This window comes from Stegodyphus dumicola, chromosome 3 (assembly GCF_044657685.1).
Source record: "Stegodyphus dumicola isolate Sdum_Otavi_A_Nest chromosome 3, ASM4465768v1".
Taxonomy (NCBI): Eukaryota; Metazoa; Arthropoda; class Arachnida; order Araneae; family Eresidae; genus Stegodyphus; species Stegodyphus dumicola.
In genome coordinates, this window is record NC_140770.1 from 203,654,413 (window position 1) to 203,676,699 (window position 22,287).

Here is a 22,287-nt window from a genome sequence, read left to right on the forward strand (position 1 = left end):
CTAATAAGAGCTAAGTCTAATGTTGTTTATCGTGACGACTCTAGCAGCTTTAAGTTTCCCATCATATTACCTTCTGAGCATCCAGTAGTCAAATTATTGATATTAAGTGTACACAAAGATTTGTTGCATGCAGGTACTACATTATTAATGTCGCATTTAAGAGAAAGATATTGGATCTTAAAATCACGTAAAACTATAAGGAACTGTATAAGAAAATGTGTAACATGTCAGAGATTTAAGGCTAAAAGAGGTGAGACAGTCCCAGGCGTTTTACCAAATGATAGGGTTCGTGATTCAGCCATTTTTGAAATCGTCGGGTGTGATCTTGCAGGACCCTTACATTTAAAGGATGGACGAAAATAATATATTGTGCTCTTCACCTGTGCGGTTTATTGTGCTATCCATATGGAACTGGTTACCTCATTAACAACTGAATCATTTTTTCAAGCTTTAAGGCGTTTTATCGCACGTCGTGGACGCCCTACCACCATATATTCCGATAATGGGAAAAATTTTGTGGATGCAGAGAGAGTTCTGCAAACCATTGACTAGGACAGCCTCTGCTCTAGGGCTGCTGAAAAGAGAATACAATGGAAATTTAATTCTCCATCCGCCGTTTGGTGGGGTGGATGGTGGAAGCGTTTAATACAAATTGTAAAACAAATATTAAGGAAAATTTTAGGTCGTGCTTCTCTTGGTTATGAAGAGTTACTCACCGTCTTGTGTGGACGATATTGAAGATCCCTTGCCTTTAACTCCAGAAAACTTTCTGCATGAAACTCCACAGTCGGGTGTACCTGATATTGACAATGTGGACAAAGAAATATTAAGTAGAAGAGCGAAATATCTCCAGAGAATGAGAGAATTGTTAAGAGTGAGATTTCGCTCTGAGTATATAGGGCAGTTAAGACAGCAGTCTACCAGAAATTACAAAAATAAACCTCTCTCTGTAGGAGAAATTGTGTTGCTGGAGGATCAAAATAAAAACCGTGCGTATTGGAATTTAGCACGCGTTATTCGGGTGATCCCTGGTCGAGATGGCAACATAAGAGTTGCTCTTGTAAAAAGAAATAATTCAGAGTTCTTGAGACCAATACAGAGATTGTTTAGATTGGAACTGGATAATATACTCAAAATGAGCAAGTTCCTTTCCCCACCAGTAGTGGTAGAGTTGTAAAATCACGAATAATGTAATTCATGTCTTTAGCTATTATGATTTATTTTTTGTGCTATTATTGTTGTATTATTCCTCAGTATTAATTTTGTTTTCAAGTAACATGATTTAAGTATTAAGTAATTTTCTTTTTTATATAACCATCATTTATATTGATGTAAGTTTTATGTTTTGAGTGTATAGCCATCCACTCAAAAGGTGGGAGAATTGTGGCGACACACTGCTTTTCTGTGGCAACCCTAAAGAATTCGTCTGTCACGAGGATCACGTTCCCAGATGCATCATTACGTCTACGTCTGTTTTTCTGTTTGATAGTTAGTGGCATTTAAGATTTTGTAGAATTAGAAATGGCGTGAAAATAAATGTTGGTGTTTTTCAAAAGTGTCGGCTCAGATATTCGAACCTATGATTTACTTGTTAAGCAACACTGACAATTCCAAAACTTTTAAAGGTGCAGATGTAGAACTGAAGAAGTTATATGCAAATATTGCTGATCCATCTGTACAAAATTATTTTGGTACAAAAGGAATAAGGTGGCATTTTATTGTCGAAAGAGCAGCTTTGTGGGGTGGATACTGGGAGAGAATGGTGAAGATGACAAAAAGTATTTTGAGAAAAGTGCTAGGAAAGGCTTCAGTTTCCTTTGAAGAATTACAAACCATTTTGACTGAAATAGAATCTATTCTAAATTCTAGACCACTTACATACGTTTACAATGATCCATCAGAGCCATTCCCTCTCACTCCTGGTCATTTCCTAACTGGAAAACGGTTAACATCCTTACCGCACCAGGCTGGTCATGTTAAAGAACATATTGCAAGTAACAAAAGAATTTTAATTGAAAGATATTTGCATCGGGAGAAAATTTTAAATGATTTTTGGAGACGATGGAAAAGAGAGTATCTTCTCCAATTAAATGGTGCAAATTGTTTCAAACCTGTTAATGTAACCACTGATTTTAATATAAATGATGTAGTTTTGATAAGGGATGACAAACTACCTCAGTAGCTGTGGAAGCTGGGAAAGGTGATGGAGTTACACACAGGCCGGGATAACAAGGTAAGAAGAAACAGTGAAAACTTCTTCAGGTGTAATAAAAAGGCCTATCCAAATGCTATATCATTTGGAACTTGGAACGAGATATGAATGATTGTTTTCAGAATTTTCAAGTATCTATTTAGTATTTCCTTAGTAACTGAAATTTGTTACTTGTGTTAGTTATTGTTTGATGATAATTGTTTTCTTTTCTATTTGCATTTAGCTTGTGGTAGTTAGTAAGATAAAATGTAGAGTAGTAGCTAGTATGATGATAATATCCTTTATATACAAAGTATTCATGCTATGTTCTATATTACAAGTTTTGTAAAAGTATAAGATGTACTATTTTATTGTAAGATTTTGAATTTATGATAAATACCTTCGTCGCGGGCCGGAGAATGTTCTAACTAAAATTCCCTAAAGGGATAAACTGATGTTTGCTTCTCCCGTGGCGAGGGGAAAATACAGTTAGAACACGCAGGAACGAGGATGTGCTAAGATGTATAGATCCGGCACTGTGCCGCGTATGATATTTCATATTTGTTTCAATCATGTTGTTATTGTTTTCAATAAATAATCAAAAGACAACTACTGTGAATTAAATGACCCAACACTTCAGAACGAAGATATCACAAAACTGCTGCTGCAATAAAACACATTTCTTGCTTCATATTCTTTATTTATTGTTTAAAAAAATGTGAATGCCTATTTAAAACTTTTCGGAAGCAAACGGCCCCATTATGCCGTGCTACTTAATATGATGTTTGAACAGCGTAATCGTTAAGTAATAAATATATATTGTGATTATTCAAGGATTTGATGGTTCTTCTAATAGTTCAAAATATCCACTACGCTATCTGCACGTGTGTTACATTTACTACCCCTTTAACCCTGATCAATAAGGTGGTTGGTTTCATCTTTGTATAGTCAGCTAGTTGCTAAATTCTATAGATGTATCACAACTGCGAACCTATAAATTATCATATATATATATATATATATATATATATATATATATATATACATGCACACACATAAAAATCATTACCAAAGCGTTGTAATCTATGTTAATGTATATGGAATTTGGGTAGATACTGTAATATTCTGAAAGAAAGATAAATTCATATGATGTCGAAGTTTTACAGAAAATAAAAATAAATAATAGTCTTTTGAATAATTAAATAATAAATAAAATTTAATGAATTAAGATACAGAGACGATATACGAATATTTTTTTGCCTAATTTCAGTTAATAACGATTCAAAAATTTTAAATATTTTGAAAACGGCCAGACTGTAACAAAAAATTGTAGTAGTTTAACGGCGGTTCTGTGCAAAACTGCCACAAAATCTAATATAATTTATTAATAAAAAACCCAATACGAAACACGATTTACAGAAAACTTAATATAATTTATAAAAAAGATCCGTTCCCTGTGAAATGAAATAAAACATAAGGTAATGAAATGGAAAATGCCCAGATTCTGAAGAGTGAAGCAGAAACCGTGCATTGTTTTATCCAAGTAACTATATTCTTCTCTCATATTGCTTCAGACTTAAAATTAACTGTCTGAACGTAAATCTAATATTGTTTGAAGAAAGCAGTAATAAAATCTAAAATGGGTACGAAATACCACAACCAGTTGACATCAGCATAAGTAATAAATCATATTCGCTTATTTACTTGCTCCATAATTGATATTAGTTATGAAATCTAAAACAGTTTTATTTCAGGATTGTTATTGCTGGTGAGAATATGGAAAATGCCATTATTTGGGATTCTGTTAGCGTTTTCAAGTATAAAGATGTATACGACGTTTCGAATGACTTGGTAAAGTATCAGTTGAATTTCTATTTATATTTTATAAATCAAATATCAGTATTAAAAATAATCAATAATTATTAATCAGTAACAATCAGTATTAATCAGTATAAATTTAAATATCATTATTAATCAGTATAAATATTAATATCAGTATTGATATTATTAATCAATATTAATTTTATTGTGACAATATTGGTTTTTCTACAGTTGTTCTCTTTGACTATGAAATAATGACTTCATCGACTTTTATGTTTCCTCTTCCATAGCTCTTATTCGTGTCAATATATAAAAAGTAATTTTAGTAATACTGCATAATGCGATATACTGCTTTTACATAATTATTTATTGCTTAGAAGGCGCTACTAAAACGGTATTTTTAATCGGCGGGGAAAAGAAATGAATAAAACAACCAGTTTTAGGTCTTCTTGCGAATTTTCACTGGAAAACCATTGCTTAGATGAAATCGAATATGATTCATAATTCAGCATTCTACATATCTCTCATAAATAATATACTGTAATAATAATTGGACAGAAGAACTTCAATGTTATCATTTTTCGGGCTAAGGGAAAGAACTATCTAAAAAAAAATTAAACAAAGTATTTTATTTTGCCTGATACGGGTATTATACGGAGAAAAGAATGTACAAATCCATTAATATGTTTGAACACCTACTTTTATTTTTAAATCATTATAAACGGCTGTTTACGGTTTCAAATGGAAAAATATTTAATCTTCTTTTCCCGCATGCATATTAGAAGATAAAATAAAATGAAGATGCATTCGATAAGTATAAATTTATGTTATGTTAGATAAATTTGTAATGTATAATCAGAAAATGTTTGAAAATGATTACCATCTTCTCTTTGAGCTCACAGCTGTTTTATCGAAAAAAAAAAAAATGTAGCCGTCTTTGTTGCTTAAGCTAAGCTAATATAAAGGATCATATTAAATCGAAAGAGCTTTTGATACTTTTAGTTTATTCGCAACCCCAGAAAAGACGGTACATTATTGCCGTTTTTTTAGGTAAAGAAAAATGTTTATCTGGCGTATAAGTATTCATAATTATAATAAAAAACATTTTATAAGAAATGAAAAATGTTAGCAATAAAACAAAAACCTATACTGCGCTATTTACATTTTTGCAGTTAAAGAATACTGTATTTTGATACGGTGGTTTAGACAAGTTTCGGGGCAAAGTTTCAAGGATATCATTTAAAGAAATAACGGTTAAATATACAGCACGTAAATCTACGTGTGCTTAAACACGCATATAGTACGTTCATGTGTGTGTTGGATACTCTAAGTTACACCGAAAATAAGAATTCTACCAAATGCTGACTGACACTAGGTATGCGGATAATCAGAAAATCCAAACGTTTTCGCTAAGTAGCGGGCATTCGTCAAAGTTGAAGGAATTAAACATTTATAAAAAATGGTGAATTAAATTTTTCTACATTTTACTTTATTACTCTTTAAATACTAAGGGGGAACTGCTTTTTAAAAATAATTTGTTTCAAGGAAAGACTATATTATCATTTCTTCTTCCTAGCTACTTTTGATAGAAAATATAAAAGTTAAGAATAATTAAAGTAAAATCTCAAAATAATTATTTGGTAATTATTTAATGATGCTATAGATTAGATTTAGGGCGTGCAGAGCAAAAGAATTCATTTATGAAGTTAATATGTGTGAACTGTTTTAGTTCTTGCCAAGTAGGACAGAATTTTCCATCTTTCATATAAGTTACAATTTCTCTCTAAATAATTCTAATTAGTTCTAAAACACGGATTAAAAAAGAAAGGAAAAAAACAACTTCTAATTTCAAATGAATTTTACTGATGAAAGGTAGACTCATTTTACTTATTCACAACTAGGTTTAGAGGAAATAACGTTTTTTAGTAGTTTTATTCTTAGGAAAAATACGGTTTGAAATTTTAAATTATTAAAATGGTCTGTTAAAATTATTCATTATAGAAAGATGTTGATAAAATACTGAAACAGTGAACTGTGACAGTTAACACTGGGATACTGAAACATAGCTTAAAAAAAGATTAAGTACTAACTGAGCTCTGCAGAATGGAGATCTCATCTAGATTGTCAATTTCCCTCAGCTGATGTTAAATATCTTGAGCAAGTGTTAACTGACCTTTATTTATTGCCTCTGAAGTAACTCTGGAGTCACAGAAGACAGTCAAACCATTTGCTTTGCTCTAATTCTGAGGTAGATAATATTAACGTAAAGCCCTATTTATTGTTCTCAGCTCGCTGGCGAAATTTGAGGCTAAGGTGTCTGTGCGTTTTGCGGTTCACGATTGTACCATTCGGTAATTTTATATGTATACCAGCTCCGCCGTTCTGGACAGTTTCCTCAGCTGAGCCGCCAGAATTTTCACAGATATTGTTTTGATAATCTGCATTTCCTTTGCAAAGATAGTAGCTGTAAAACACATTGGTAAAAGCTCAGGATACGCTGCATAAACAAAATCGCAAATGCGGAGCTTAATCTCGTCATAAATGGATGGGATTAAGCCTGTGACATCACAATATTTTATCGCATTTTAAACCGCACCTAATTAACTACTTTCTACTGAAAATAACAATAACCAGTTTGCATATTAACATTAAATTCTTTAATTTAAATTTAAATTTCTAACAGTTCGACTTTGTTTTTATTGAAACTAAGTATAATAAATTGTTTTCAGATGACAGACTAATTAATTCAGTTCTACCATTCAGTAAGGCGGTAAACAACGTCAGAGTCTCACATACTTGTATTTCATGTAACTTCAATATTTTCAAAGATTTTTAAGCTTTGGCATTAATACAAAAAAGAAAAAAATAATTTAAATTTACGTCGTAGAACTATTTAATTCTATTATTTTCGAAAATAACCTTATTCCAACACAACATCACAGTCCCTTATGTACTGTTAAGTAGAAAATATTCATTACTTTATAGAGAATTTAAGAAACAAAATTTATTAATATAAAAAAAGAAAAGAATTTTTTACGGGAAACCAGTATCATATACAGCTTTCATTTCACTATTCCTAGGCTTCCTAAATGGCATTATACTCTCTTTATATATATATTAGTATTCCAGAAATGCATACTGGCAAATATCTAATTTCTCACACTAAAGAAAATTAGATATAAAAAAAAAAAAAAAAAAATGACAAATAGGGAATAACACGCAATGTTTTAAGTACAAAATATAATATGAAGTGCAATTACAATAGCAAACACTATGTATTAAAATTTATTACGAAAAATTGATTTATCGGGCGCAAATTTGCGATTTTCCTGCTCTTTGAAAATCATCAAACTATCGATATTTATCGTAAGTGGGAAAACATTAGCAGCATACTAAAAGAAAGCAATAAAAAATCAAATTTAAAATATAAAAAATAATGATTAAAAATACAATTTACAATGAATACAACAGCATAAGTTAATATAAAAACGCTACTTTACGCATAATATAAAATGCATTACTTCCCTCCCCCCCATGTACACCGAGAACTTTCACTTAGAAAAAACTTCAGGAATTGAGCAAATTCGGCATATACGCACAACCTCGTCATTTTGTACCAGCCATGACTATAATACTCAAAGAAAGTTAAAACTTCCACTTACCCTTTAACGTAATAAAAATAAGAGTTTTGCTATTTAAATTAAGCCGTTTTAAAAATAAGAATAATCAGAAGTAGAGAACAAGTGGCCGATGGAGATATATCCCCCAACGTCCTTGATTCGAGTTAAAAAAGTTTCCAGAACAATGACCTGATGACGAAAGTTAAGTTACCAGAATAAAACCATTTACCAACAACAAAAGAACAAAATTTAGCTTGCACCCGATACTTCAATTTAGCCAATAAAAATAAATAAAACTTACATTCAATCCTCGGCTGTCGCACAATACATCTGTGTCCGAATCGTTCGAAGTATTATCTGTTTTTCACTTTCGGATGCTAGTGCTTGTACCCTTTGGTGTTGAAGCAGCTGAATTCTTTCCAGCATTCGGAAATCACAAATTGTACGGACAGAGCATTTCCTTTAATTATTTTTAAAAAAGACTCGCCCCCCCTGCTTTCAAGCACTCTAAACATAACACTTACCCGTCCTTTCTTACAAAAACTCATTTCCCTTCGACTCTTTTCTCTTTACAACATTTTTAGTTACCAAACTTATTTTCGTTAGTTTCACAATTATGCCTCACCACCTTGTAGGGTTTATATTTATTTTAACTAACATTTATTTTAAGTTTAAACTATCTTTCCTCTCAAGCCTTACTTTCCCCTGGAATTGCCAATGCCAGAGTATGTAAATTTTAGTAGAACGCGCAAGGATTCAAATTGTCAGCGGAAGTAATCTGAGTTAAATAGAAGGGAAACGAGTTCGAAAGTGTGCTTTCTTGCTTCACGAGCGTGGAGGTGGCTAGTTAGAAATTGAAGAACCACGCATTTCGGCCTGTGTGCTTGCCTCGGCAGATTGTTAAATCTTTCAACGTAATATTCAGAAGTTTGCTGAATTGTCAGCGGTATCTTAGAACGCGGTTAGGTTAGTTACGTTTAGAGAGCCTCGTAGTTAGTCACTTGTTATTATTATTTTTATTTTACCGCCGGGTCGGCGTAGTTTGTGAGCGTCAAGAGCACGCATCTGTAATTTCTAAAGTTGAATAAAAAGGGATTTAAACCCTTCTCAAGACTTTGTATACTTTCCAGTTCATAGCAATCACCACTATTGTTGCGTGCAGGTTGGGAGCGCGCAACATTACAACCTACTATCTCGATGCGCACGTCCATACAAAAATTCTTTCAATCTGTCACGGTCTTTTTAGTCGTTATTAGATCAGATCGCATAAAATCGTTCCCGCACTTGCTTACCACATTTACGCAGTTCGCGAAACACCACTCATGCTCAATTTACTATTCGTAAACCACGAATCGTTTTGAACAGACCTTGCAATTTGATGCTAGCATTCTCCTCTTATAACTCTACATATCAACTCAAAATCTTTCAATCAATTTTTTTCCTTTCTCGAATTTCATATTCATTTTTTGCAAATCCGATATTTATAAGACCTGGAAATAACATTTTCGCTATGCACCATCCAATCACACTTTTCTTAAACTTTTTAATCAGCTAAAAACAAAAAAACACAAATTAAAATTTTTATTCTTAGAGCACGAAGTGCCAACGTCAAATATTGATTAAAAATATGTAAAAATGCATACATGGTCGGGATTAAAGAATTATTTTCTTCATTTTCAGCAGTTTTAAGGTTATAATTCTTAAATTATTCATTCAATATTTTCAACCGTTTGGTAAATCTCTACATTGCACTTTTGAGCTTTAACTCACTATTCTAAATGCTAGCAATAGCACCTAACACAACAAAAATCAGATTTATAATAGAAAATATCTCACTCACTAACATTAAAAATGTAACATATCAACTCAATCAAAATATAACTTAAATCTCCTTCAAGTATGAAGCTATATATATTTCAAACAGTAACCACGTAAACTTTCATATTAAATCAGTTAAAATCTAACTGTAACCTGCTTTTAGAAAGAGTAGCCAATGATACATCATAAAGAGGCATCCGAGCTTAAGTCGAGTAACCACATCTACGATTTGTATAGCGTCTTTTAGGCTTTAGCCAAAAAATTACATACTTTTCCATTTTAATTTAGAGCTGGTTAAGTTTCTTTAATTACTTGTGTAAAGGTGAACTAATTGTATCTTCTTTTATTCGGTTTGAACAGAATATGCAACTTACACGTATTAGCAAGCTAGCGCTTATGCGTCAGACAGACATAGCATTCTCATCCCCTTTCTCCAAATTCTTTTTTTTTTTTTTTTTTTTTTAATGAGAAAATTCAAATTTCACCTCATTATTTTTCAAGAAACCCACAAAAAGATCTAATGTATCAACCATAATTTTGGTATGGACTGTAAAATTTTCAGTAATTAACAAAACAGCAGCAAAAGCGTTAAAAGGCAGCCTGTTTTTAAATATGACAAAATTCTTAGGAATTCATTAGGAAAAATTCTGTTAAATACAAAAATTGAGCTGTAAAATGAATTAACTACAGCTTAATTTTTTGGGCAAACGATGATTATTTAACGAACGAGACACTAAGGTTACAAGAAAACAATGAAAGAATACCAAGCAAAATACTTACTTTATTTCTTTATTATAGAATTGAGGAATTTCGAGACATTTATTAGTGGTTCAGCGTAAACTAAAAAAATTAACTAGAAATAGTTTTCGTGCCTAGTGTCACTTGATTGCCTTTTCTGTCTTTTAATCTGCTGTTAATATGAGTTTTCTTGACATGTAAGTGAAAATGGAAACTGTATTTGGAATATTGTTTCGTCCGTTCGGGTTGTAAATGAATTGAATGCACACAGAACCGATTATAGCGTGATAGAATTTATTTTCCCCAAAGAAACATTTTACAGTTACGGTTACAGTTGCATAGAGCGATCAATTACAGTTATTCAAATACAGTGAAAATTACCGTTTTACATGGATCGGAACAAAATGTCGCCGAATACTGCAAAGATCGGTGACTTTGGATGATTTCTCGTTGAATTTGGCGACAAAAATTGATAGCAAAAGATCGCCAGTATCGTGATATCTCTCCAATTTAGGAAGATAGCCTTTTACCTTAATGTTAAATAGGTTTGCTCCTGTAACCGTATTTTTTCGAAAAGGCTCCACTTTTCAGCATCTGCATGTTACATTATGCAAAAGATTTTACAATTTAACGTATAATTTCACTAAAATTATTCACATATATACAAAATTCATAACAATATTATTCAATATTTTTCTTTGTATCTTGGTAAGATTATTGTCAATGAAGAATATTTATCAAAACAATATTAACGGCATTCTATCTAATCATTTTCCCACTTCCGATTACCTAACTTAAAATATAGGCATTTACATTGAAAAATAATTGCCCACACTTTATTTCATTCTCCATTAAACATTCAAATGCAGAATGCAGATGTTACTACTGATTTATATACCTTCATTCTCATATTCATCACGTATATAAAAGCAAACCGCCTTCCTAACAATTCATTTTTCCTGACAAACTATAAATTCTACAGACGTAAGATGTTTATAATAAATCGTTTATGAGATTCATCCTCGATCAGCAATTCAAAAGTAAAAATTTACTCGCAAAAAAAAATTAATTTATCATTCCAACTACATCTTAAATACCAACAAAGAAATTAAACCATTCTTACAACTCATTGCGTATATTGGCTGAATCTTCTAATTTATCATTCCAACTACATCTTAAATACCAACAAAGAAATTAAACCATTCTTACAACTCATTGCGTATATTTGCTGAATCTTCTAATTGATAGCTTAAACAATAGAAAAAATTTGTGTCGCACAAATGGAAGACGAAAAGCCTTAAAATAAACGGACAGTCATTCAAATGGATCTGAAAGCACTTTTAAGTGATTTAATCAAAATTAAATTTATTATTAAATATTGAATGAATATTTCACAGATTTTTCTCACAACAGTTCGCTTAGTGATCGAACTGATGGTTGCAGAATATCTGCAAGGATTGCTCTAAATCCATAACATAATTTACTATTTTTGGTGCTTTTTCCTAAAGCACGTGCGACTTTAAACTTCTGTTCGTGCCACAGTAATTCTTCTGTTTGCACTTCACGCATGCAAGTGAAACTTTAAGCGCGGCATTTTTCTCAGTTTCATTTCAGTTTTATTATTGAATGTAACATAATTTTGTTTTCCTAAGATATAGTTCTCTTCTGTTTTAGCGGTCTAGCTTTTTACTGTTACTTTTTTTATTTTAAGTAATGTCGATGCATTTTTCACTAACTTTTCTTTTCTAATCAGAAACTGAGATTAAACAGAATTACAGTCAATTCAATGCACTAATTCCATTTAATTTCACTTTCTTCACAATACTCCATTTTGAATTTAAAAATTAACCATATCTTTACAGTATCTAAAAATAAACATTTATATGCTAAGCGAATAAGCGAAAAAAAAAAAATGCTTGCTGTTTCCTACATATTACGTCATCTTTACATCAAATTCCAGTTTCTTCATTTGGGAAATTATTAATTTAGAATTCACAAACAAAAATCAGCATTATATTTGCAGGTTTTCACAAGACTAGTTTCGATGGTTTTACCGAACCATCAACCTCAGCTGCCAAAACTGTATGTTCTTTTCATTTTTAATGGCGATGGTCTCTTATTTTAAAGTAAGTGGAATTAAATCTACAGCCCCGTATTCAAGTTGTTTTTCCCGCCTTTTCTACACGTACAGTTATAGAATGTTCTGGAAATATTTAAAGCGAACTGCATTGGCTGACGTCATTTCTTGGAAGCTCCGCCTTTCCAGAGGTTATAAAAAGACTCGCAAAAGATTATCGGGGCTTTTTCTTAAATGTTACGATGCAGTAAACTTCATACAAAAAGTTATTAGTAATTCTTTTTATTTACTCTGGATATCTGATTTTGTAACTGCTATTTCTCCTGTATAATAATAAATGGATCCTGTTTTTTAAACTTATCGTCTGATAATTTAAGCTACGACTAAATCTGGTACATCACACATATATATATATAAAAAACATATATATATATATATGCTTTATATATATATATATATATATATATATAAAGCATATATATATGCTTTTTTTCCCAAACGGTGTATCTGATTCACAGAATATTATAGAATTCGTATTCTAGGAAACATTAGCAGGCTTCAGAACTGAAACGTAGCCAACTCGTAAATTATTTGGATTAATTTAAAATGAAATATTTATCTTTTAATGATTTTTTTATAATTACTATATTATGATTCTAAAGTTACAAAACTTCATGAGAACATTCGACTGTGAAAACTTACGTAAATTATTTCGCAACACCGATTGTATTGAAATCTTAAATAAAGACACAGTAGTAAATCACAGAAGAATATCATTAAATGGCAGTTAAAGAGAAAAAAATCAACTTTAAATTATTTTAATTTATTTATTAGCAAACCCCTCAACACAAATCGAAAATGAAGTCAAATTTCTATAATTTTGAATTTAATATCGCACCCAATTTTTATTACACTTTCTGTGTTTCAGTTTTTGTAACGAATACAACATTTTCCTAAATATAAATATTAACGAAGGAACGTGTAAGATACCAATTTCGCATTTTACAGAAAATAAATTTTAAAACAATAAAAAATGCAAAAACATGCCATTTAAAACATTTACGTATGTATGTCTATGGCCAATGGTTATGAAATAAAGGCCAGGAAATGACTTTTGTGGACACACTGTATGTGTATATATAGGTATGGACACAGTGTGTGCATGTATAGGTATCCAGATGACCGAACACTTGTTCTGCAAGCACTGGTCTGGAATGGCTGAGCGCATTGATCAGTTCATCGACGAAAGCATTGCACAAAGTGAACAGCAAGAGGTTAACCGATACTACACCCTTAGAAAAGGGCAAGCCTCGACTTAGCCTAACTGGGGACCGGGGCAAAAACTTTTTTGGGGCCCCCCTCTGCTTCACTACTTCAGTAATGAAAAAACGAACTTTTTGGAGATATTTAAATTTTTATAATAATAAATTTTCTAATCGATTTGGGGGCACTTCTGTGATATGAGGGGCCCGGGGCAACTGCCGTGTATGCCCCTGCCTTAGCCAGGCTCTGGGAAAGGGAGGAAAATAATACTAAGGCCCATGCGTTCTCCGAGATTCTACCCCGAGCCGAAATCTAAGGGAACCGCTTCTTTATCACCATGCCAACAGGACGGCAAGGACCGTAAAATGCTAGAAATTTATTAAAGTTCTAGTACTGCCAAATAAAAAATAAAAAAAGAAAAGAAAAACTGAACGAAACAGATGTTAGCCAAAAAAAAAAAAAAAAAAAATCTGAAAGCATTTATTTATTACAATGAAATCTGATGACGTTAATTACAACCTCAGTATTAAATATATTCAGTAAGAAGTTTACAATTTATTTCACATTCTAACTCAAGAAAATTTAGCTTAATACTAACTAAAAGTTTAATACAATTTTGTATCGTGGTATTAATACCTGAATTAAGTTTTACCACAGTTCTATCATTAATGTGAAATGTGGTGTTAATAACAACGTTAAATTCAAAGTGGTTTTCATTCACAAAGCTAAATATCACTGTTCCGATGTCTAAGAGATGTCTAACACAAAAGGTTGTAAAAGTTGGCAAGGCAGGGACCCAATCACCAAATCTAGGTGGTAATGAATTAGCTTTCACCGCATTTTAGTCTAGATAGCGCTTGTTGAGTCATTAGGTTTATTCCCCAGCAGGAAACATGGAAAATTAGCAATCCTTCGGCCTCAATTGAACTCCGGACTTTCTTTTTTTAGATGGACTTTCTCCCAATTATATCTCGAAAGCATCTGAAGAGAAAATAACCTTGTAAGAAATTTTCTCCTCCCTTACAAAGATATCTTAGCAGATATTTTAGCAATATATATTAAATGATGCTATTATGCATAGAGGTTGGTCTAGAATAAAGTATTACATTTTCACGCCACATCGAGGCCCTGGAAATAAATTCTCAGTGAGAGTCTGTGTTTTAGCAACAGGAAAGATATCACATAGATTTGTGGTAATCATATCTCGAAAAAATATGTAAACTCTTAAAAGATACGTTTTGCAAGTCACAATAGTTTCCCAAACTCAAAAGATAATATCTGCAACGTATTATCGTAGATAAATAAGGTGCCTGAAAAGTATTTAACCTAGATAATGAAACCTATTCAATAACGTAAGAGCATTCTTTTATATCACTAAGCTGCACTGGTATTAAATTCCAAAACGTTAAAATACATCAGAATAGAATAAGAAACATCAGCTTCTTATGAAACTTAATTTTATATTAAATTAGTCAAGAAAATTTTTGTTTTAAAATTTAATTCGAATTTTTCTAGGCTTTAGCTGTGTCTGACCATTGGCCAGTTGAAGTAAAACTCCGAGGAAGCAGTAAGAAACACCTTTTTAAATTTTTGGTGGTGGTTTTGGAAAACGACATTGAAAATAATGATGTGGCTTAGTGAAAATATTCAAAATGGATGCGTGAAATATATTTAGGTACTCAAGCAATTTAGGATTTAATATCAATATCGAAACAAAAAATTATCTTTAGTGCTTGTAACATATTATTCGATAAGAAGAACATAAATGCTACTTTGATGGCATTTAAATAATCAAAGAAAGGAATTCTAATTAGCATTCTTGAAATGCGCGTAGCCTTTTAAAACCGCTTTTTTAAAATTATATAGCATTTTTAATACCTGCATGCATATAGACTCCACAAGAAAAACTAAAAAGTTGAAAGTGAGGATCTGACGATTTTCGTTACAATGTTCAAGTCAAAATAACGCGTTAGATATTGTATTAAACAATTAGTGTCGATTACAGGTGAAAGGTGCTGGAGAATGGAGCACCTAGCGTCTACCAGAGGGAAGCAGATGGATGCCCCTCTTCCAGAACTTATTGAAGAATTTGAGGATTTAATTGAGAAACATGGCCTTACAGGGAGTAAGTGGCTGTACAATGGCTACAGATTTTGGGAACACAGGGTGCAAGAAACATATTGCAATGACAGAATATGAAACAGAACATAAAGCATAAAAGCAATACAATAAATAGGTAGGGCAATAAGTACATCAGTAGTAAATACGTGATAAAATAAATAAGTAGTACAATGGAAAAGTAGTTTCGATTACAAATAATACACAATAAATCACAATCGTGCACGGAAATTTCTCATAGCAGCATAAAACAGACTTACCAACATACTTACAACATGCTTAAAACCGTCTGACCGGCAAGGTCATATGTATATATACGACCTAGCATATTTTTTTTGATATCTCTAAGAACTTATATATACGTGCATCTTAAAATATGTCTAAGAAATTAAATCAATATATTAAAAGTATATAAATCCATGTATAAAGTACCAGAAACATTTTGGCATTAAAATCAAGAAATTAATTCTTTCTCGTGGTAGTTCTGGAAAATTTGTGCTTTCTTAGTGAAAGCCCAGGACAGTCAAAGAGTTAATGTAAACCTAATTCAAATACATCCAAGGAATTTAAACGACACATTGCATGTTAAATTCAAAAATATGTTATTTTCTCTATGCTGCAAGGCGTAATACCAAGTTTTCATGCACCCCTGCAAGACTACATCAGAATTAGAAAACTTTTGTAATATAATTTTTCCCTCTTCCTAACAGTGCTCGTGTATATTTCTACTCCATTCCATCGCAAAGTTGTCGCGGAAATCCTCAGCTCCTAGAATTCCTGTTTCCGTGTGAGTATTTGTTTCTCATTCTTTGAAATGTATGCTAAACTGAAAGGTGAGAAAGCAATCTAAACACTGCTCGTTAAATACGGGTGTTTCCAAAGTTGTGGTGGATATACTTTTTTGAGGAAAGTTTGTAGGTCGAAATAGTATACAAATCGGGTATCTTACGAATAGCATATACAGGATGATACTACTAATAACAATGCATATGATCATCAGTTCCAATGTTTTTCTGAAACAAGTCTCGAACTTTGTAAGACTCAAGAATCTGAAAACTCGTAGACGAATACGATCATGTGCTATGTGGAATACATTGGTGTGATAAAAAGTCTACATACCGCTTGAATGCGGTTTGAAACTTCAAAAAATCTTCAAGGTCTAGAAACGGACTTGTCTAAGCTCAAGATCAACAAGGGTATCGTACAACATTTTCTATGAATTTTAAATTATAGTTTTAATACATCCTTCTAATTATGATAGTTACAATACAGATGTTCATTTCTTTAATCTTTGAAATCCAAGACCCGCCTGATACACAGTATACATACACGATAAAAAAATTATGTTTCTGAAATTATTGATTTATTCAGTAGTATGTCAGTAATAAATAATAATAACAATCGCTCATGTATGATACTAATAATATGTTTTAATTATGTAGAACCATTGTATTGTAAGAAAAACTTACAGAAAATATGGTCTTTCCTTTCATTTAAATAAGTAAAATATAAAGCAAACTCGAAAGGAAAAGTTTAGGTAGAAGATTAAGGAGAATTAAAACAAATTCTAACATTAACTGGAAAATGAAATAGATTTTGCTGCTGCAAAGAACGGAATAGTTGTTGGAGAATCGAAATTGTTTCTGGTGTTGAAGAGGAGTAGCTTATAATAGTGCTAATTTTCTTTATAATATATTGTTAATTTGAAAATATATTTTCAATTGCTTTTCCTATTTTTCACTATAAACAGCATAACAGCAGATGATTTCATCACTAACTGCATAATGACTTAATAGTTCTTTATCCTTATGAAAAATCTCAGTGCCTGTTTTTAAACAAAGAACGTTCAAGTTGGGTCATCTGTAATCGAAAGCCAGCTTTAATTACGAAAAACATGAGGATAATATTGCTTATAATAAAATTTAGACTATATGTCTTCCATAGTATTAAATTGAAGAAAAGGACTGAAGAGCACGAAAAATTTTCACTATTATTCATTTATCTATAAAACTTCTGAAATAAAAAGCATTCTGTAGTATTAAGTAATAAAGAATCTGTATGTCTGTATACTTGTATGTTCTTTGCATTGTGGAGAAACGAATGTCCCGACAGCTACCAAATTTTGAACATACGTAGTTCTCTATCTAAGCGTGTACACCTCGAAATTTGAATTCTTAATTTCAGATTTTTTTATTTAGTTCGAATTTAAAGAACGTTTTATTTATTAAACATTCAGCGATTTACAATCTTTATGTTGCCACTCTGCAAAGCTTAAGATATTTATGTTTCAAATTTAATCAGAAAATTCAGCGATGTAAAAGAAATGTGTTGCCTTTCGAATTTAACAGTATTGTAGTTCATGCCCACGTCGAAGGCCGAATTTGTAATTAATTTTGATTTTTTTTAATATTTTGTACTAATTTAAATAAATTTCTTTTAAAAATTTAGCCGTATGAAAACTTTCGGTTGCCGCTGGACAAAGAGTAAGATATTTAAAATTTATTCAGAAAAGTCAGCCATAAAAAAGAAATGTGTTGCCATTTGGCAGAACGCAAAATATTTGTCTTTCGAATTTAGTCAACAAATACCTTGATTTAATGAAACACTGCAAAGCTCTGCGTTTCCACTGCAGAATTAAAATATCTTTAATTTCTACTCGGCAGTGTGTTGTTGTTGTTCAGCAAAACGTAAGAGAGGATTTAGCTTATCTTTCATATTTATTATGTTATTAATTAACAAACTAAGCGATTTAGAAGCAATAAACGCAGATTCATTTCAGTTATTATTATTTACTAGGTGGACGGTGAAATTACATTTAGCTAGATTCATTGTATATGTATTTTTACAACAATTTTAAGCGGCCTTGCTATTATTATAAAAATATATCTGATTTTTTTTTTTTTTTCCTTGCAGCCTTATATGAGACAGAAAAGAATTTATCACCAAGTCTATGCTTATCTGTTCATGATTCAAGGAAAACGAGCTTGCCACTTCAGCTAAGAAAACAAAAAATGGCATATGGTTTTAACATATTAATTTCTGAAGACATGGCTGATCTGTTTTCGGAATCTAAGAATAGCACTGCAGTCTTGCAAAATCTTCAGAATTTAGGGTTGAAATATAAAGAGCTAATTTCTCCTGAAGTAATAGAAGCCGTTATTTATAAAGTGAATCATGGAGCTTTAGATGACAGGTCCTCTCACGCTGACTTGCAGCATTCCTCATATTCAGCAAAAGTTTACTTTGATGCTTTGGAAGAAACAACTACAGTTTATTACTGCACTGCAACAACGATCAATTAAAAATTGTTTTTAATGGTTATTTTACTAGCTTTGAATTATGGAAATGTAAGTTTGATATGATTGGTACTAGTCTAAAAAAGTGAAAAAAATCGTATAAGAATTAAAAGTAATAAAGTATGAATAAAGATATTTGTGAATCATTTTAGATGTCTTATCTTTTCCTGCTTTATTAATAAAAACATAGATGTTACACTTTATCATAAATATTAGATTGCTTGAATAGAATTGAAATTTGACGAATCAATTTGTATTTGATGATTTTTATTAAAAATATAGAATTCTTATTTAAAAAATCTATGTTAACTCAAAATGCATTTAACCACGTTTACATTTATTTGATATTTTTATACGAGCTAATTTTTGTCGTTCGTGTAAAGCAACTGCCATTTAACATAATTATTTTATTCTATATACATCTTTATTTTTACTTCGTATTAGTTTCAAATATTTTGAAATGCCATTTTTAGAAAATGATTGAATTTTTCATTCTATGGATAGAAAAGTTACGTTTTAAAATCTATTTCTCATTAACCAAATGGCATTTGCAAAAATTTGAAAGTGCTGAATCGACAAATAAAAGTTTTTCTCTTGATTTGCTTCATGAACTTTAATTTGATTGTAACCTGCTCTTAGTTCAGACGTAGATATGTACTTCATTGATCTGGCTTCAACTAGCAAATCATCTAGGTAATGGATAAGTATCTGGTAGGTTTTTGAATTTAATTTCCGATAATCTATACACAGCCTGATGGAACCATTAGGTTTATTGACCAGCACAACAGGGAGAGCCTATGGTGATTCACATTTCTCAGTGATAGCCTGAGCTAGTAAGGAATCTAGCTCATTTTTCTAACAATTCTTTCTTCCCAGGTGTCATTCTATATGGTGGTTCGGCGTAAGGTAAACTATCTTCAGTCTGGATTCTAGGTTCAATGTAAGGAGTGGAATGAATCTCCCGATGGCTAAAAGCTAGTTTCCTACTCTTCTAACAAATAAGTTTAATTTATCCCGCTGTTTTCTTGTCAAATGTTCTCTTTCATCATCTCTCAGACTCACGGAATGAATTATTTTCGGCATTGTAACAGGAGTGTCAGGAGATTCTATTCTTTCTGGAGATATTATTTTCTGAATTGTTACTACGTTTGCCGTCACTTTAGTTTTAAATGATTCTTTGTAAAAAAGGTACTGCTTCTGTGAGTTTTCATTAAAATAGCGAGTGCTATTCTCGATGTTCAGCACTATTTCTTCAGCTTGTAGAAAATCAGTTCCAAGTAACGTCATGTTCCTTTTGCTTCTGGAAAAGAAATGAACTTCATACGGACTCTTTTTTTGTCAACATTAAGGTTTATAATCCTAGTCAAAGCTTAGATATTTCTTTCCTTGCCATCTGCTAATATAATTGTAATATCTTTTATTTTAAATCTAAATCTTCAATCTTTTAACAGTTTAGAGAATCTTTCTCCTGCAATGTAAGATGCTCCTGGGTCCACCAGCGGCCGAGTGGTAAAGTCGCTGAACACTAATAGTTCGGTCCGATGTTCGAATCCCGCAAATGGACTGGCTGCATGAGTGTTTTCGTGGTTTTCCCCATATGTAACGTGTATACGAGCCAGTTTTCTTAGAAAATCCTCCACGAAGGCATCCCTTCCCTTAGGCAGATAGCCCTAGTGTGCTTTGCCATAATTAAATACACCGCCACCGTGCGATGCTCCTCTATCGGCACAAAAAGGTACTCCTCTTCCTCCACAGATAGTTAAAAAATGGAGCTGATTAGTAGATCGGATGATTCGGTTGCATACAATTTTACACAGTTGACGACAGTTGTAGTTTCTTCTTTTAACTTATTACACTTAGGGCACTTTGGTTGTTTGAAACCAGGATATCCACAACCATAGCAATGAATGGATTCCCACTACCCTGTATATAAATGTACATAAGCTAAAATTGGGCATTTATATAAATTTATTGCAGCTAATTGCAACGAAAATGGGAGGTGCAAACTAGATGTTTTAGCAGTCCCATCGAAAATTTCAACGTTTTACAGTTACTCGTTTTTGAGTTATGCGAAATACAAACTTAAGCACACGTAGACGTATCAGGTTCTGTGTTCCTTCTTACTTGCTTTGGGAACATTAAATGTCCTGACTCGGAACAGGGAGCTTACTAAAACTATGTTCAATAAATTTGGGAAGTAGACAACACACACAGGAAGGGTATACGAAACCCTTTATTTTTCTCTCTTTACAATGATTTCCGGACTTCGGAATACAGAGACCAACCACTTGTGGTCTGAACGTAAGAATATAAAAATATTAACTAAACTCTAACTAGACTTAACTTTGGATTAATCAAACAAGTGCCTACTCCAAGATTGGCCGTATATTAGCAAAAAAGCCGTAGGTAGTACAGAGAACTGTTAACACTACGATACGTTTAAAATTATCAAGAGGATTAAACCTCTGGCCTTGAAGGCAACCAGCAACCGAGTAAAACTGCTATGGCAAGCGGCCTGCTTCTAATAGCTCCTTCCTCTCTCTTGCTTGGCAAAAAGCCACAACTTAAGTACTTGGCGTTCGCAAGACAAATTTGCATAAATAAGTTAGGGCTTTTAATTCTGGCCGGAAGTAGAAAATAAGAAGTGATAGTAAAGATTTAAAATAAAATAAACTTTAGTAAAACTTAAGATCCTTACAGACGAGCCACTAAAAATATCTTCTGAATCCATTTTACAACCCGTTTTCGGACAAGAGTCCTTTATTCTGTCCCTACGTACAGATGTCACTCGAAAACATCGTTCAGGTGGGTTCGAGAGCGGTCAAAATGCATATTTTTGTTGAAATATGACACTCGAAATTTTTCGCGATTACAATGCTCTTTTTACTTCGTATAAGGAAGTAAAAAATCACCAGCTGGGTCCTGTATGCTGAATATAGTCCTTGATTACTTTTTACGTAGAATATCACGAGGTTATTTAAACTTCATTAACAGAATAAATTGGTATTTGGACAATTTTGATTTTTCCAGCAATTTCGAGAAACGGATGGATTTCTCGCGGTCGGCAAAAACTATATGAAACCGGAGAGAGCACCAGTTCTCAGTTTTTAGTTCAATGTTGACTTCGGAGTACTGTGAGATCTCCATGCCAGATTCGCTCTTTAGATAGATCTGCATTGCGTTGTGTTTAATGTTCTTAGTAGCTCGAAGTAGTAAATACTGAATGTGCTCTGTCAAATTGAGCTTTACGAGTACTTTTATGGAAAGTTTCAGAACTGTAAAACGTTTTTTTTTGGGGGGGGAATATAAATTTTATCACACTATAATCTGTTCTGTGAGCATTCT

General features: G+C 32.1%; 1 protein-coding gene across 3 annotated transcripts in view; it reads left to right on the forward strand.

Moving 5' to 3' along the window:
* LOC118202193 (deoxyribonuclease-1-like) overlaps positions 1–19,090 on the forward strand; it is a 49,486-nt gene extending 30,396 nt beyond the window's left edge. For 2 of the 3 annotated variants that reach the window (XM_085813778.1, XM_085813779.1), the window contains exons 8-10: positions 3,946–4,042; positions 15,044–15,095; positions 18,560–19,090. In XM_085813778.1, the coding sequence (XP_085669904.1) occupies positions 3,946–4,042; positions 15,044–15,095; positions 18,560–18,948 (538 nt within the window). In that variant the 3' untranslated portion in view covers positions 18,949–19,090. Of the gene's footprint in view, positions 1–3,945; positions 4,043–15,043; positions 15,204–18,559 lie in introns of all 3 variants that reach the window. The other variant, XM_085813780.1, reaches the window with a different exon arrangement.
* The last annotated feature ends 3,197 nt before the right edge of the window (positions 19,091–22,287 follow it).